Here is a 17,948-nt window from a genome sequence, read left to right as displayed (position 1 = left end):
CCTGTGTCCAGCAGATAATCTGATTTTACAAGGTGCTCCGAGGGGGGGTAGACTGCATGGGAAGCAGTACCCAGGTGCAGGCCTTTAGCCCTTTGCACCGGCATTTTTACCTCTAGCCATTTCCCTGGTTGCTTCTTCTTTTGTTTGCTACAGCTGTGGCATATAAATCAGTCTTCATTCTGTCTCACTGACACCAAAGAGAAACACAGCACAAACAATACAGAATGCCAAAACCCAAATGTATTAATCATCTTTTTTTTTTTCCTTTTTTTTTTTTTCTGATCCCTTTCACCTATCTTTTTGGGGAGATTCAGAAATGGCTATGGGCAACTCAGTAATTCTTCCTTCATAAATATTAGATGCACGCCAAGCATGAATATTTGAGTAGCTAACTCTGACTTAGGTGAAACCAATTGCTAATGGCAATTCATTTTTCCTTAGTGACATTCCACCAATAACAAGCATGAGGGGGACAGGATGATGCAATTTGGAGTTGGACGGCAAAAGGAAAAGAAGGTACCAGCTGGGAACAAAGATGCTGTATTGATCAGGCCGTCAGGTTGAGCTCAGGGCTGTGTGTGCTCCCTTACCTTGCAGGGAGTTTTAGCAGAGACACTCATGCTCAGCAGGTGTGTGCGTATCCTTAGGAACTAAATACTGAAAAAAAGTTTTAAATGCTTCTGACCGATTTTTATTATGTCATTGAGCTGCCGGCTCTTGACGTACCGTGCCCTGTGTGATGTTCCACGGCTGATCCCGCTACCCTGGGAACAAGGAGGTGGTTCTCTGACATCCTGCACCCAGGATGCACCACATCCCCACTGGCCAAACTGGGGCTTCCCTGGAAAAGGGCAGTTGGGGTTCTCTCAACCCAGCCCCAGGTCCCCGGCACATTCCCTTTCTCTCACTGACTATCACAGCCCTGTGCTTACAGCGCAACTCAGACTAAGCAGATGTTCCAGGGGAAAACACTGTCATTTTTGTCCTTAACAGGCTGTTTTTCAAGCCAGATGAACTCACCCTGCTGCAAAGGACGTGCTGAAACAGTGACTGGCAGTGGCGGGTGGAAACGGGGCTGCCCCTTTTGGTGATATTGGGTTAGCTATAAAACTGTATCTTTTGATTTTTAATAAAAAATAGAAAATGTGACGTTATGCCTGAGGCATAGAAAAGAAATGTAGTGTGTCTGGCCCTGGGGAATAGCAATGAGTAATCAGATGTGACCAGATCAAACCTCAGCTGAAGTTCATGTTCGTGTTTACATGGCCCAAGAGACACCAGCATGTATCTATCATTTTATATTGGTCTCAAATTTACCATTACTGGATGAATACTTTATAATCCATTGGTAATACTTGCACACATTGGTCTATTTTAGCATGCGGCTCCCCTTGCATGTATTTTGCCCCAGGAAAAGATGCTGTTAGATGTTGCTGAAATCACCATGGCCACCACACGCTGTTTTGCCAGGGTTTCTCCCCGGTCGGCCGGTGCCGGGGTGGCACTGGTGGTGGTTCGGGCGGGGGAGGTACTCTGGTCTTGTACCAGGGCCTCGCCACCAGCCGTGCCAGTCTGTGCCTTGCAGAGGGTGCCTGGGGAGGGCCCAGACTGGCCGGCCGGTGGGCATTGGCCTTGGCCACCACAAGCCGAGCCTGGCCAGCCAAGCTGCCATTGCAGTGCAGGGAAGGGCCTCTTCTCCCTCAGATAGCCCTGTCATGGCTCAGGCGCTAGAAACGCTCGGTGGGTCCTGCACGGCGCTCACCAGGGGAGGGTGGTTTCTGAGGCAGCAGAGCGGCCATTCCAGGGCCAAATGGCGAGTGCTGTGTTTGTGGTGAAGCTGTTTGCTGCAATGAACAGGCATTTCCCAGCTTTTCAGTACAGCTGTGCCTGTGACAGTGGCAGAGGAGTGGTGCAGTCAGGCTTGTCATGGCCCCACTGTGTGTGCCCAAAATGGGCATATCCATGTGCTCCAGAGTAAGCCTTCCTGGCCCTGCCAGGAACAAGAAATGCTGGCCCCACACACATCTTGGTCCTGACAGAGCTCCGTCTGGTCTGTTCGCACCATCTTTAATTCCTGCAGAATTCTCCTGTCCTAAACTAGTCCATGTAGAAATGGCTGAGGGCTGCGACGATGTGTAAAACACTGTCCCCATCCCTACTGAGGAGCTCCCTACCTGCAGGGACCAAAGAACAGTGAGAGAGGAGACTGCCCTTTCCCTTGCCCTGTCTCCCCTTGGATGGGAGGGCCCCCCCCGAGCAGCCTGGGCAAATGTCCCCCACACTGAAACCGCCGACGCAGCGCTCAGGCCCCCGCTCCCTCCGCCCGAGAGAGCAGCAGTGCCATCCCCGGTACAGAGAACACTCCTTCAGTCTGCAAAAGCAAAGAAAGAACTGCACGCTGAAAGAAAATCCTGCTTTGTTTACAGGTTGCTTTTATTTACAAATATACTGAAGTGTAATCTCTCTCTTTTTTTTTTTCTTTTTCTGTTTTTGTTTAGTGTGAGTGTGTGTGCACACATGTGCACGTGGGAAGGAGCATAATGTATGAGAAACTCATGTATCTTAGCTGCCAGGCAATGGTGGCAGGAAAAAATGCAGTGAAATGAAATTTAAAAACACTAATAAATAATTTAACAATGACAAGTAATTAAATTAAAAAAAAAAAAAAAATCCGATCTACATACATTATGGTGGCTTGTTACCAACACGGGGGAAAGAAGCAGAGAATCTACGGTGAGAGGCAGCTGGTTAAGTATGAGAGAGCGTAGTCATATTTTTTTACAAGTTAAACAAATTGCAACAGACAGCTACAAAATACTACATTTCGATAACATAAATACAGAATATATAAATATACAAGTAATACAGCCATACATAGCTAAAAAATAGGGTGTTCACTTAAAAACAGAGTTCCCAATGCAAAGTATCTGGCAGTCCCTCCACAGTCTCTGCTGAGCAGAAACGGGGTGTGCAGCACCGAGGGGACCCGGCTGCGTCCTTCAGGAGGGCAAATATAATCAGTGTACTCAGAGAGGCCCCAAATGAGCAAGACCGTGCTTAAATCCCACCAGAGCCAAAAGACTTCAAGTACCTGCCAGGAGGCAAGCAATGCCCCCTAGAAACTCCCGACCAGGGCAAACAGGTGGCTGGAGCTCTGGCTGGGCTGCTGTTAAATAAAAAAAAAAAAAAAATCCGATCTACATACATTATGGTGGCTTGTTACCAACACGGGGGAAAGAAGCAGAGAATCTACGGTGAGAGGCAGCTGGTTAAGTATGAGAGAGCGTAGTCATATTTTTTTACAAGTTAAACAAATTGCAACAGACAGCTACAAAATACTACATTTCGATAACATAAATACAGAATATATAAATATACAAGTAATACAGCCATACATAGCTAAAAAATAGGGTGTTCACTTAAAAACAGAGTTCCCAATGCAAAGTATCTGGCAGTCCCTCCACAGTCTCTGCTGAGCAGAAACGGGGTGTGCAGCACCGAGGGGACCCGGCTGCGTCCTTCAGGAGGGCAAATATAATCAGTGTACTCAGAGAGGCCCCAAATGAGCAAGACCGTGCTTAAATCCCACCAGAGCCAAAAGACTTCAAGTACCTGCCAGGAGGCAAGCAATGCCCCCTAGAAACTCCCGACCAGGGCAAACAGGTGGCTGGAGCTCTGGCTGGGCTGCTGTGGGCACAGTGGTCACTGGCCTGTGCCAGTGGGGTGAGGAGGGCGGCTGGAGATGGACCTGCACACAGGGAGCAGCTGATGCTCAGAAACACCATGGGTACCACGGCTCCAGCTCCCACGGCTTTGATGTGCTCCAGTCGCCTCTCTGGCCAAGCACCTGGCTTGAAAGACCCTTTCCCTTCCTCCTGGATTCTGTTGTTAATTTCTAGTGACGTTTAGGGACAACCAGAATTATTATGACACAGTTCAGAGAGGGGGCCTCGCAAACGCCAGCTTGCAGGATCCCTAGCAGCATCATGGAGCCAGGTTCCTTGGGGCACCTGTGGCGGTGGCTTGGGACATACTTCTGATCCTTAAGGAAAGGGAGGGAGTCCTGAGCACAGTAGGAAGAGGTAAGTGGGTTCACATCATCCCTGGAAGGTTTGTCAGCATGAAGGATCTCCCCATGTAATGACAGCGCAGCAAGGTGGCTGATTGCTGCTGACAGAGGAGGCACAACCCTTCAAAGGACCGAGGAATATTCACCCGACTTGTGCGGGGTGGGTCTGCAGAATCCCCCCAATCAGCCGTGGTGAGACCCACCGAGTCACATCTCAGGTTAGCAGCAACTGGGCCGAGTGATCTGGGTGGTTTTGATGACAGAGTTTAAAGAAAAGGAGATCAAGATGCCTGGGGTGGTGTTTCAATCTCAGTGATTGCAACCACCACACTTTACTGACAGCAACATAATTGTCATCCCTGTTGTGACTGTGACACACATTCCCCACCAGCCCCAACTGGTTCTGATTCAGGGTTTACCCCACAGGGCTGTGGTAAACGGGAGGCTGGGATCAGCAGCGCATGGCAGGAATCGTGCCCGACAGCCAGCCCAGCCCAGCGCCCGGCAGCGGGACGAGGAACCACCCCTGAACCCAGGAAATCGCCATGGGCCACCCTCAAAAAGCGGGTGACTGCCGAGGAAAGACCTCTCTGAGGAAGCCGGTACCGAGTATGTTCATCCTGATCTCACAGTCATCTTTTTTAAAGATTACTGAGCAAACACTGAAACCTAATCAATCATCTTTTACTTAATTGCATCTTGTCACCACTTTAGCTTAACATGTATTCCTTGCTTAGCCAAAACAACATGATTGAAACACTGTGAAGAGCTCACTTGATGAATTTATATGAGGGGTTAATTTCCTAGGGAAAATGATCACTGTAAGGTGCATGTAATAAACTGCTGTCATGACCTCTAGCCTTCAAGCTCCCATATGTGCAATCATTGTTTGTGGTTTCCGTGGAAGTGCCAGACGCTAAGAATTTTTGGCAGGAGTTTATCAATTTGACTCAGTGTAAGATATTACTGTGATATGGCCCATTAAACATTTTACTTTCACCTGATCGGTGCCATTTCCCTTGACAATAGAAGAGTAAAGCAGAAATCAAAAAGGTCAGAGGTTGCTATAGAATCTTTTACTGCGGGTCCCAGGTTAAAACCACAATGATCACACTCCAGTAGGATAATTCATTCCACACAAAAAAAGTGACATTTATTTTGCTTTAATGAACTTTGGCCTTTGCCAGATATCTCGAGTCCGTTGGAAATCATTGGCTATGCATTCCTTCCCTCCACCAGCAGCCGCCCACGGTGGCATAGGAGACGTTACGCATGCCAGGGGCCTGGCTGCGTCCTGTGCGTGGCACCAGAGATGGCAGAACACGGGGAACAAACAGCTAAGGCATCATCATACAACATACTGAGGGAAGAGGAGAGATGGTATGTACAAGCAATGAAAAGAAGAGGGGGAAAAAAAAAAAAAGTGGCAGTCATCAAAAAAAAATCAGCAAAAGATTATGGTTACTTCAGCTGTAAAATGGGATATCTGATTCTCTCCTTGGAAATGGATTGTTTTTTCAACATCCAGCCCAGAAGCAGAGGTAGAGTTGGGACAAGGCAGTTCTCCAAACTGTAGGTCACATTATAGTTCTCCTATAAGTCCCTGTAAACACTAAAAACGCCATTTTGATCCTGCCAGTAATGAGGGATGAAGCAAGGTTGTGCCTATATGTAGTCTATAAACCTGGTACGTTTGAGATGGTAAAGATGCTTTTCTATGACTCTAAAGTAGCACAGCAGAAGGGTGGGGAGGAAAACTTGATGAATCCATTGAGATTGGAGGTGACAAATGTTTATAATGTGCCATATAAAACCTGCTTGCCTTCTGACCTGCAAGCAGTGAGGATCACCTGAGTTCTTTATAGATGCTTGCTATCATGCAGAGAGAAAGGAAATTGTTATTTATTTTGATACACAAGAAAAAGGAAAAATATTTGAGGGGGATGGATAAGATAAGAAAATTCTTCCAATTTCAAAACATATCCAGGGGCTCACAACCCTCAATGGAAAATCCATATCCCTGTCAGACAGCGAGGGAACTGTCTCCGGCAAAAGCAGGCAGGTGAGATGGACCCATCTCCCTGGGCAGGGTGGCCCGTCAGCAAGGGAGGCAATGGGACCTGCAGGGAGGGCAGTGTCACCCTGGATCCTGACGGATACCTGGTCCCATGATGGGTGCAGGGTCATGTGTGGGCAGAGGAGGGTCTGCCACCTCCCAGCAGCAGGGTTTGCCTTGGGCCTGCACTTCGCTCTCCTGCCTTGCAACACACGGAGCCTTCTACCCCCGTGCTTTCCTTGCCTCCACAGGGTGACAGTGCATGCACTTATCTGGAGAGAAAACTCTGCTTTCTCAAGAAACCTCTAACACTCTTGGTCCATGTTTCCATGCCAGGGAAGAACGTGATTTTACTTTTTCCCTTGGACCTATCATATGATCCTTGCCATCCACCCCTCTGGGACACACAGAGGACCTTTCTCCATCAGCAAAGGGGTGGGCAGCTGCCCGTAGGGGTTCCCAGCAGGACCCCTCACCCCGCCCGTGGTGTCCCTGGTGCTGCGGGTCCCCATGATGGGCATCCCCGGAGTCCCCCGGGCATCTCCTGTAGATGGTGCCCAGGCCCATAGGAGATGCTGCTGCGCTGGCCTGGGACGAGTCCTTAGCCTAGAGGAGTCAGATTAACCAACGCTTTGGACTTGTTTTCAGCTATTATGGTCAATATATTAAAGGTATTTATTTAAGAAAGTGCCTATCCTGCCAATCTTTCCCCATGAGCTCTATTTTGAACACACCCTATAATTACTGATATTACCCTGGCAAATTTTCCACATGAAGTTTTCTCCACTAAGAGCCATGACCATACTTGTCTGCCTCCCCACATTATAATTATCACCAGGCAATATTTATAACTATACTATTATTATTTATGATATTTTATGCCCTACAAAAACCTATATGACATGCTCAAACTTCAGCATCTGAGACATTCAGACTTGAGCCGGGACATTCCCTTCAATTTGTGTCCTTGTTCTTACATCCGCACTAATAGGTTAGTTGGAGCATTTATTTTAAATACAGGAGTCCTGTCAGTGTGAAACCTGCAGGACTGGGGTTAGACTCCAGCTCAACATATCTAAGCCTGCCACTGTGATCTCTTTCATATTTTTTTTCCTGTGTTGGAGCACATTTCAGGATTTCTGATGGTTCAGGCTAGAACTGTGTATCATAGATTCTTGCTGAGGCGAGATAATTAACTAAAGGAGTGCTTAATTATTCCAGATGGACAATGGAGCACAGCACATTTATGCCTCATGCAAAACACAAATAAACAGAACAGAACGAACAACACATGTTTGCCAGTCATGGTCTAGACTTGAAATTTGGCACCGCAATACTTGCAAACAAATGTAAAGGCTTTATTCTCACACTTTAAAAAAAAAAAATTAAATAAAACTGTCTTGTAAGCACCTTTAGCTTTAATTATTTAAGATCAATACTAACCTAAATGCCTCTGTCCCTAACATGCATCTCCTCTCCAGGGTCATAGACCTTTCTTATCATGAAATCACTGGTTTTCTCCACAAATATTACTGTTAACCAGTTTCCTCAGTATCATATGCATAAGGGCTATAAACTAATGAGCAGATCTAGGTTATGTAGAAAAAGTGTAGAAAGGAAACAAATGTTGAACGTCACATTTACATTAACTTCTCACAGTTCAAATGGCAATTTATCCACAACATAGTATGAATCATGCAGTAAGAAAAGGGAGGAATCTCCAGTTTCTTTGATTTATTTGTCATATGGTCGACTGATGTCAGTATCAGTGGCTTTAAAAAAAAAAAGTTTAAACATCCAAAAGAAAGGAAGAGAGAAAGGAGGAAAAGGTCTAGCTTTCCGCAAATTCCATTTGCTTTACAACGATGAGCTCAAACCAAACCAAACCAAAGGCTGCTGACGAGCAGGGTCTTCTGTTCCTTCTGTGCTGGTCTCGTGGTCTGGTGCAAGCTGGGAATCAAGGGTGGGGACTGGTGGATGCATTTTGTTTATATATATGTATGTATGCAGGTAGGTATTAATATATATATACATACATACACATATATGCACTCAGATACAGTCTTCCTAAAAATGCTCTTTGCAGTCCAGAGGCAGCAGAAGTCACTGTGAAGAAAGAGCTGGGCAACATATGGCTGTAGAGTCTGCACTGGAAAAAGTCACTGGCTAAATACACGCCGGCTGTTTGTTTTCCTTTATTTTCATGAGGCGAAATAGGAGCTCTGCATAGAGTACAGCCTGTCAATGGGGTTTCCTACTCTAGCCTGCATGGAGTTAACTTCGGAAGAGGCAAGAAAACAGTCGCTCAAGCTAGTTAAAGAGGTATCACTGTCGATATCATGAAAAATGGAGTCGTTTCCTGCAAATGAAATGTATACATTAAGCTGGATTCTGTGCAGCCAGAGGAGGACACAGTACATACGGATGCTCATTAGTTGCACGCTGCAGCAAACGGGAACGCTCCCAGTTTTGTTTTAACCCATTAACGCAATTCCTCTCTAAGGGTCTGGCCTACAGCGCTGACCCGCAGAGCTGGGCTGGCAGCGGTGCCCCCGACCCGCCAGCACTTCATTTCTGCTTCCGTCAGCAGCACAGAGAGCCTCGGCTGAGGAGGGCAGCAAAGGGTGCTGGGGAGGACGGGGGCCCTGGCTCTCGGCATCCTCCAGCATCGGCAGGGACACTGGGGCCACTGAGGGAGGTGGGAACAGACACCCAGTGCCTGTGACAGGGAAAGGCCATAACCAGTGACACTCTTCATTTACAACAAGGTAGCAGATAGTTCTACGAATGCAATGGGACCCAGAAGGAGACCCCATTTCCCTGACCCCAAGTGAGCTACAGTTGTAAACGTGCTTTCATTTCAGAAAATTCCACTCTTTTTGGGCTGGTTTGGAGCAGCTCCTTTTATTTCCCTCAATAGCTTAGGTTTCAGCTTACTGCAACTCTCAAGGTACCAGAAAGAGCTCTAGCTCAAGTTCTGTGAGCACTAAAATGTGTTAGTTGGGCTCTTTTTCCTCACGCACTCATTGGAAGCAGCTTTGTGCTGTCCCTGGGGCACACAACCTGCCCCCCAAGAGCTGTGCTCAGAAAGCCAAGCACACCATTTGCAACAAAATCACCAGCCACCTCACGCTCATTTGTGCTTCGGATGTCCTCGGCTCCTTACAGGATTTTCCAAGTTGCCCAGTGTGCGCCCTGGACTCGTCTCAGTAGGAAAGCAATCAGCCAGACGCCGGGCAGGGCTCTGCTGGCCCGAGCAGCCGTGCTCCATGGCCACGGGCTCCCGGTCCTCGGCAGCGCAGTGCTCCCGCTCGGCAGGAACCAGCCCGGCCCAACGGGCCCTCCTGGGCTGCAGCACTGCCAGCAACCACAGCCTGAGAAATCCTCTGAAACTGTGTTTAAATGCCACACTGCAACTGTCCGGAATCAATTATTAGGCATTTAACGCTCATGATGCGTTTGGTGTACCTATGCACTTGATGGTGCCTGGTCAGGAAATTCTGAAAGCAAACCATAAAAACTACATAGGAGAAATGTCTGGTGGAGACACATCTCTTAGTAGCTCAAGAGCTGTTCTTTAACAAACTCAAGCATGCAATCTGAGGGATCTTAAAGGGGTGCTTATTCATTTTGGAATGAATAGACTAATTCTCTTTATTAGACCACTTTTCAAGGCACTTTTTCCCCAAAGCTTCTAAGAAAAAGGAAAAACTTGTGAGGGAGCTAGAATTTGGTAATGTTTATTTTTCAATGTCTTGGATAGTGGTTTAAAAAAGTGGAGCTGGAGAGGTGATGTTGCTTGGTTTATCATTTATCAGAATTATACTGTCAAATAGTTCTGAAGGGCATCCAGAGCCTGGGAAGAGCTCTCTTCTACCCCCTTATGTGTACATGAAAATACACACACAAAACTGACTAGTACAAATTCCCTGGTGCAAATCCCAGAAAAAAATATTATAAAAGCAAGTATCTCTGCTGAACCCGTGGTGTGCACACCAGCACAGGAACCCTGCTATTGCTGGTGTGGCAGAACGACGCGTGCCTTACCATAAGGGTTCATGTGGTCGCCTGGCATTTGTGGTGGGGTAAGACCCTGCTGAAATGGGTCTGTGCCATAACTGCTTTGATCCATTGCTACAATCTGCTGCTGTGGTGGTGCAAGTGGTGTGTAAGACGTCATCATCCCTTCCATGCGGTTGGACATCACTTCTGCAAAGCAAGCAGGAGGGCACAGTCACGGTGTGGGCACAGGGCGGCCGCAGACATCACCTCCCGTGGCAATACCCAATGCGGCTGGGTGTGCCCTGCCGGCCAGAGGAGCCTTCCAAATTTTGTCTGAGAGTACAGCCCTGAGCATTAAGTTGAAAGACTTGTAATTTCTGACTATATAATTTCTGGAGCTCCCGGATGCTGGACCGTATCTTCCCAAAGTCTGTCCTGTGTGTGACACAGCCCTATTACTCTCTAACTTGTGTTGGTACCAGTTTTTCCAGTTCTGCATGAAGAGGAGGATTTGAGGCTGCAAGGCCTTGGGAGCTGGAGAACCTCAAGAGCAGCAGGGCGAGCCCTGGTGCCTGTGTGCAGCCCCTGCCTGGGGTGCAGCCAGCCCTGGGGTGCAGGGAGGCTCCCCATGGGGGTGGCAGCAACACTGATGCCCTTAGGGGCAGCTGAACATGGTCCCCCTTTCCTCAGGAGAAAACAAACTGGAGGATCTTCCTGGAGCGAGCCTCCCGGAGATTCCCTGCAGGTAAAGTGCCTCTGCAGGGCACATTTCTTTCAGAAAGGAGGGAACAGCTTCCGTGTGAGCACCTCCAGGGCCTGGCCCATAGAAGAATGCCGGGCACTCTGTGTTTTTCCACTGATGATGGCACACATCACCCACAGACATGTGCATGCCCTTATGGCTCTACTTCAGACATTGTGTGGTAATGGCACTAACAGAAACCCTGCAGATTCTTTTCCCCTTATTTTGCCTTCATCACAAATCCCTACCTTGCCCTAGTCGCTGCGAGTTCTGTTGCTCTTGCTGCTGCTGATGCCTTCGTGCTAGTTTTTTCATCTGAATAAAAGAGGAAGAACAGAACAATCTCACGATTCTGAATACAACAATCTTCTTTCCTTACAAAGCTCTCTGCAAACATCAAATCAATGAATACAGACCATTTACATCCATGCACGCACCACTGTGGGTTCAGTTTCATTTCTAAGCTTAAACATTTCAGTTTCCAGTTCACATTTGCAGGCAAAATTTACTCCCAACCTCATGTTGCTTCAAGCACATGAACTTAGTCTGTGTTTGAAAGTTGCCTTTCTGGTGTGGATGCAGACAGCAGTGCATGCAAAATCTGTGCAGTTCTGCCTCTGGGATCTCTGGTACCCACTATATCCATAGAGTGTTGGAGGACAATTTGCGTTTTACTTTTGAGAACTTGACAAACAACCTACCTTTGCTCTTTGGTTCTGAAACCAGACCTGGACAACTCGCACGCTGAGTCCTGTTTCAGCTGCTAGTGTTTCTCTGACCTACAAGAGGAAATTTTTAAGGATGCAATTTTAAATATTTTTTTTTTAAAATAATCAGTTATGTTAGGAGGATTATGTTTGCACTTACAATAAAAACTGCATTTACAGAATTACTTTTAAAAATTTCCAGAAATAACACGTGGCTGGCCCTAAGCTGCGATGGGTACTTGGGTGAGCATCACCATGTGCAACCCCGGGTCCTGTGTAAACCCCGAGGCAGATGCTGCTGCCCCAGGAAGGGGCAGAGGGCTCTTGGAGGCCTGCCCTGGCACTGCCACCCCCGCAGCCTGGTGTCAGAGCTGACTTCAGGTCACCGGTGAAGCACCTACCTTCCTACAGGGCTTGGAAGATACTTCAAAGGATGCTTTGAATGCTCGTCTCTGCTGTGTAGTAAGTATTGTCCTTGGTCGTTTAGGTCTTCTTGGGTCCTTCCCATCATCGCTTCCTTTTCCTTGGGTTACTTGTCCTTTGGTGGGTTTTACATCTCCGTCTTCATCGTCACTTTTAACTGGTGAAAAATAAACAGAATATGAAATTGTACTTGTTCCACCAAGATAACAGAGTACCACTGCCTGCACCGCTACCACAGCACAACGGTGCCAACGCACAAAAATCACAAAAACATCTTAAAGTCTGTTTAGCTAAATACAGTGTAGATAGAATTGTAGAATCATAGAATTGTCTAGGTTGGAAGGGACCTTAAAGATCATCTAGTCCAACTATCAACCTAACTCTGAAAAAAAAAAAAAAAAAAAGTAAGAAATAAGCAATAAAAAAAAAAAATCCAACTGGATTTGACTCCATTCCCCACCACTCTCTGGGCCTAGCCCTCCAGCCAGTTTTTAACCCAGTGGAGAGTATACCCATCTAAGCCATGGGCAGCCAGTTTCTCCAGGAGGAAACTGTGGGAGACTGTATCAAAGGCCTTGCTAAAGTCCAGGTAAACAACATCCACAACCTTTCCTTCATCCAGCAAGCGGGTCACTTTGTCATAGAAGGAGATCAGGTTTGTCAAGCAGGACCTGCCTCTCATGAACCCGTGCTGGCTGGGCCTGATCACCTGGGTGTCCTTCATGCGCTGCATAATGGCACTCAGGATGGTCTGTTCCATGGCCTTCCCAGGCACCGAGGTCAGACTGACAGGCCTGGAGTTCCCCGGATCATCCTTCCCACCCTTCTTGTGGATGGGTGTCACATTTGCTAGATGCCAGTCAGCTGGGACCTCCCCAGTTTGCCAGGACTGCTGGTAAATGATGGAGAGTGGCTCCACAAGCACTTCCACCAGCTCCCTCAGTACCCTCAGGTGAATCCCATCTGGGCCCATAGACTTGTTTTTGTCTAGGTGCTGTAGCAGGTCCCTCACCGCTTCCCTTTGGATTACAGAGGCTTCATCTGCTCCCTGCCCTTATCTGCTGGCTCAGATTCCAGTTACTGTTCTGAATATTCTGAAGCTCTAGAGATAATATTAAATATAATCTTTGCCATCTCACTTCTGCATCCCACAGAAAACGTGACTATTCTTTCTTGGTGTATTTCAATGTGTCTATCTGTGCATGCACTGATTTCTCTTCCTTGGTAAATACATACAAATATATATGTGCTTGTGTAGACGAAATAGATTATCTGTATTTTCCACAGTTAAATTGTAACTATTCATACAAACTGGTGACATTACATGTCTTAGTATATTGTACTTGGAAATCCTAATTGCAGTGGCAAAGGTTGAACGCTAAATACTAATCCTGTTGTGAAAAACAACTTTTCAACTCAGCATATTTTATTTCAGCAGACTACTGATTTTTCTTCCAGAAAACATTAATACACTATTATAGGGATTTCAACATGAAGAAAACATACTGCAATTTCTATATACTCAAAGATTACGTTTGGAGAATTAACAAATTAGACTTTAATTCATTTTAGGGTCTGATTATTATGCATCTAGCAATCTAATCACCTTTTACTTTAATAAGCATCTTTTGCCTAATGATTAAAGAGAAGTTCAGTCATTTTAATAACCACGACATTATTAACTTTCCAGCATGCCATTTCTAAGGAAATGTTTGTGAGGATTAATATTGCTCATTGGAGAGTTACTGTTGTGTCCAGCGGATAAATATTTGATTGGGGAAGGACACACTCAGCCCATATGAAACCATTTGCTCTCACACAGGCATCTGCGAGATCTGTGTTTCCAGTGTATCAGACAACGGGAGACAAAACATCCCATTTAATTTGTCAACTCGTTTTTCAGGTTTGGGTTTGGCTAACAGGGAATAATGAGGGGGAAAAAAGCATCTTCAGGAGTAAGAAACCACCCCGTGTGCCAAGGGGAAATGAAATGGAAACCCAGGTTGGTTTGTGCTGCTGTGGCAGTTGCTGCTGATCACAAACTACAAACCCTGGTCTGAAGAAGAGCCCGTTGTGCCCAGAGCAGATCCCAAGGAGCCAGCGGGCAAACAGGAGCCGCGGGGAGCAGGGAGGCGGGAGGAGGATGCCATGCCCACGCAGCGGCGCAGGGACAGCCCCACAGCCTCCGCTTGCCAGAGCGGGTTTGTCTGGACATGGACAGATGGACAGATGGGAGGATGCTGGGGCTGGCGATGAGAATGACATGCTGCAGGGCAAGTAGGAAACTCACACACTTTGGACAAACTCACAAAGAGCCCAAACCCTGTGCCACAAGATTTACAGAGCAGCGCACTCAAGGTCCCGCACATACAGTATGGCAATAAATAACGTGCTGCTCTGAGAAAGGCCCCGGTCCCGCACGTCCCGCTGAGTCAGCACTGACCTTTGTCTTGCAGCATTCCTGACATGAAAATATAAATTTTAGCAACGTGGAGAATACGGCTCTCAGATTAGAGATTAAGGATAATTACTGCTCCTAGCTAAATTGGAATAATGCATTTTCCCATAAACCAGAGGCAAACATTCGTGTCATTTGTAGGCTTAATGGAATGGTAATTGTTGATTTTCTTAGACATTTTCTTGGGAAACAAGTGTGCTATTATGGTGCTGGTAGCAGTCTGTGTACACCCCGTCTCCAGTCCCGGGATCAGACAGGGCCCACTGGCAGCAGGAGGGTCCCGTCCCCCAGAACAGCCCAGAAGCCCGATGGCCACCCCTCACTGTGACACTGCTGGTCCTGGGGTTACGGACTGGAGACCCCAGCCCCAGCGTGGGAACGATCTGTCCTGGGCAGTGCCACCTCCCCAGCCCCGCACAGACAGACAGCAGATTTTGCTGACTCTCTTTTAAAACTTTTGAGGAAAGGGAGGGTTCTCCATCACCACGAAGAACTTGGGGAAGACACCCATCAACTGCTATTGGCTGTGAGGGCTCCACTGGCCTGTGCAGAAGGCAAAAGCCTTTATAAACACAAAAATATGTTAAAATTAACATAAAAATAGGTTAAGTGGGTGGGAGAATGCCTATGGAGACCAGGACACTGTGGATGAGGTCTCAGGTAACTGAAGGCAGTCTGGTGCACACTTTGTGATCCTACAGAAAAATAACCTTGGTGAAAACAAAAAGTTCTTGTCCCTTACTAAGCAGCAAGTTAAGGGAGGGAGTCAAGAAAGGGAGAACAGACTGCAAGTAGGGATTATTTCAGCTGTGGCTGCTGATTTGCATGGGTGGCGTGTGCATACAGATGAAGTGGATGTGCACATGGATATGGTTTTCTATAAGAAAGCTCTACAAACCCTTGCGGCTTTTCCAGTTGGAACAGCTGTGGGAAAAGCTCACCTGAGTCTGAGTCGTCTGGGCTGACTGAGCTCAGCAAGTCTTTCTCTTTTTCGTAGTCACTTTTGCAGAGCAGTTGCCCTTCCTTCAGGACGAACTCGTCGCCTTTCCTCAGCTGCCGCTCGCAGACACAGCAGCAGAAGCAGCTCAGGTGGTAGACGCACTCCAGGGCTCTCATGACGAACTCTGTCGGGGCAATCTTCTCCATGCAGCCACTGCACTTGGCAGCAAACAGCCTGGGAGGGAGAGAGGCAGAGGGAGCATCACATCACACACTGTGTGAATTTAAATACAGCAAATTCCTTGATTCAGATCAGCTCAGCTCACGCATTTGCTCCCTGGGAGACTCGCACCCTTAGTCTTGGAAACATCACAGGCAGGGAGTTTATTCAAATTGCAATCTCTTTGGTCTGGAGATCCCCAAATCACCTTTGCTGGATAAAAACAGTGCACTAAGATTTGTCCTTATCTCACTGTCTTGTTCCTCTTCAAAAAGAGAAACAAAAAAGGAGCTCTCAGAGTTTGGGTAACTTGCTCAAAACCAAAGTTATTTTAAAAAGTTAATTCATGCTTTGTTTCATACAGGCTCTCCGGTTTCAGTGTTTAAACCCTACTCTGAACAGATTCCACAAGTTTCCATTTTTGGTGTTGTCTGTCTCTGAGGGGGCTGACAGACGGACACGGGAACAAGCAGGAAAACTGAGTGCTATTGCTGAGAAGACAACACACACACACACGCGCAATCGCACACATGTAATTGATAAAGAGAGGAGTGAAATAACACGGCTTTTCTTTGGATGTTGAGTTATTCCAGAACAACCTGTCTCCGAAGGGAGGACTGTGCATTTTAAATGGTGTGAAACATCCTTTGGCAGAGATAGGCAGTGATACAATCTGCTAAATTACCACTATAATCACAGGCTCTAGAATATACACAGTATTCCAGACTAGTTCTTATTAAACCTTTACAAACCCCCCTCTTTCATCCATCATTAATTTTCTAAGATAAAGTTAGAATTATTTAGATTAATTTTATTTTGCTTTTCTAATGGCAACTGGGAATCTCCCTAAGTGAGCTTTTAGGAAGAGGTCTGCTGCAAATAAAGACAAATAGCTGAGTTACATCCCTGTATCTCTAGTGGGCTTGGTCATTTGAAATTCAGTGTCTTTTACAGCGATACATCAAAGTGCAAGGTGCATTAATATTTACATTTAGGCAAAGAAATTAACACAACTGCACCCATGTGCTCACAGGAAAAAAGGAAATTCTGCCTTTTAGGATGGGGTATGCTGATTGATTTATTTTTTTTTTCCATCCTCAAAATGATCCCCTTTTCTATAAAAGGTGATTGTCTTCAATTTCAGAAGCCACAGGCTGCGGTAGGTGCCGATTCCTCCAAAGCCTCCATTTTGTCTGAGCCCAGATGTGCAGTGAAATGGCAGCCCCCAGCCCCCAGCAAAGGGATGGAGGCAGGGACGGGCAGGGGGGGAGAAAATGTAAATACGTTTGCAAGCAGCATCCAAAAAAAGGCTGAGCGCCCGAGAACCTGTAGGGTTTCCCCATCTGCATCTTCCACCTAATAAATGAGATGGACACCATGAACCTTGGCACGGCCTCGGGTCCTGCTCTGCACAGGCCAGGCCGCGCAGGGAGCCTTTTGGGTACAGAATGGATTAAATCCATTACAGGGAAAGCGATGCCGTGCAGCACCCACTGCCACGGCCACTGAACAGCCATCGGTACCTCATACAGGCCATCGGGCTTGTCTGCAAGGGGTTTCTTCTGAAAAATGTAAACAGAACAAGAAAAATACGATTTTATGTTCTGACCAGTGAACATCACAGAAATATGACAAAACTTTGGTTTGCAAATTCCTGAGCAGGAAATATTTTTATCTATACACAATAACATATCTGACAAAATTAAAACTCAAAGGGAAATAAAGAGCAATCAGATTTTGAGCACGTTAAAAAGTTGTTCCTATTTAACTGCCTAAACCTATTTGACCCAGTTTAATGGAGCCCGTCCCGGGTGCGCAGTGGGGGCTGAGCAGACGGGCTGCGGGGGCACCGGCTCCCGGCCCCGCGGGGAAATCTTAAAAAAAGGCATTTCGCAGAGTGACTGCGACCCCGTCCCCCGCCCGCTGCCATCGGCGCCCCCGCCCTGCGGTGCCCGCCAGGATCCCCCGGTGGGGCCGGACCCGCACCCCCCGCCCCGGCCGGTCCCGCACCGGCGGTTCCCCGCAAAGCGACAACGCGGGACACCCCAAAACATCCCCCCCTCCGCGGGCTCCGGCCGGCGCTGGCAGCCCCCGACCCCCTGCTTTTCGGGGGCAGCGCCGGGGGGGGAGGCACCGGCCGCGGGCGGCAGGAGGCGGGTCCCCCGGGGAGGGGAGAACGGGGAACCCCCGGGGGCTGCGCGGTGCGGTGCGGGGCGGAGGGTGGGCTGCGCTGGCTCCCGCGCCCCGCACCGCGGGCACCCCCGGTGAGAGGGAAAACACCAACGTAACAGGGTTCACGTAAGCAGGGAAACATGCACCCCCCCATCCCACC

The 17,948-nt window shown here is 47.6% G+C and overlaps 1 protein-coding gene across 1 annotated transcript; it reads right to left on the bottom strand.

Moving 5' to 3' along the window:
• Positions 1-5,216: 5,216 nt before the first annotated feature.
• LMX1B (LIM homeobox transcription factor 1, beta) lies at positions 5,217-15,633 on the bottom strand (the record flags this gene model as incomplete). Its single annotated transcript, XM_014942707.1, has 6 exons — positions 5,217-8,484; positions 10,173-10,334; positions 11,118-11,184; positions 11,571-11,648; positions 11,978-12,156; positions 15,399-15,633. Coding segments are annotated over 6 exons (879 nt in total), but the record flags the coding sequence as incomplete, so codon positions are not given.
• Between the last annotated feature and the right edge of the window lie 2,315 nt (positions 15,634-17,948).

This window comes from Calidris pugnax, unplaced genomic scaffold (genome assembly GCF_001431845.1).
Source record: "Calidris pugnax isolate Ruff unplaced genomic scaffold, ASM143184v1 scaffold102, whole genome shotgun sequence".
In the NCBI taxonomy this organism is placed as follows: domain Eukaryota; kingdom Metazoa; phylum Chordata; class Aves; order Charadriiformes; family Scolopacidae; genus Calidris; species Calidris pugnax.
The sequence above is the reverse complement of the archived record's forward strand: the minus strand, read 5'-3'. Positions and strand labels throughout refer to the sequence as shown.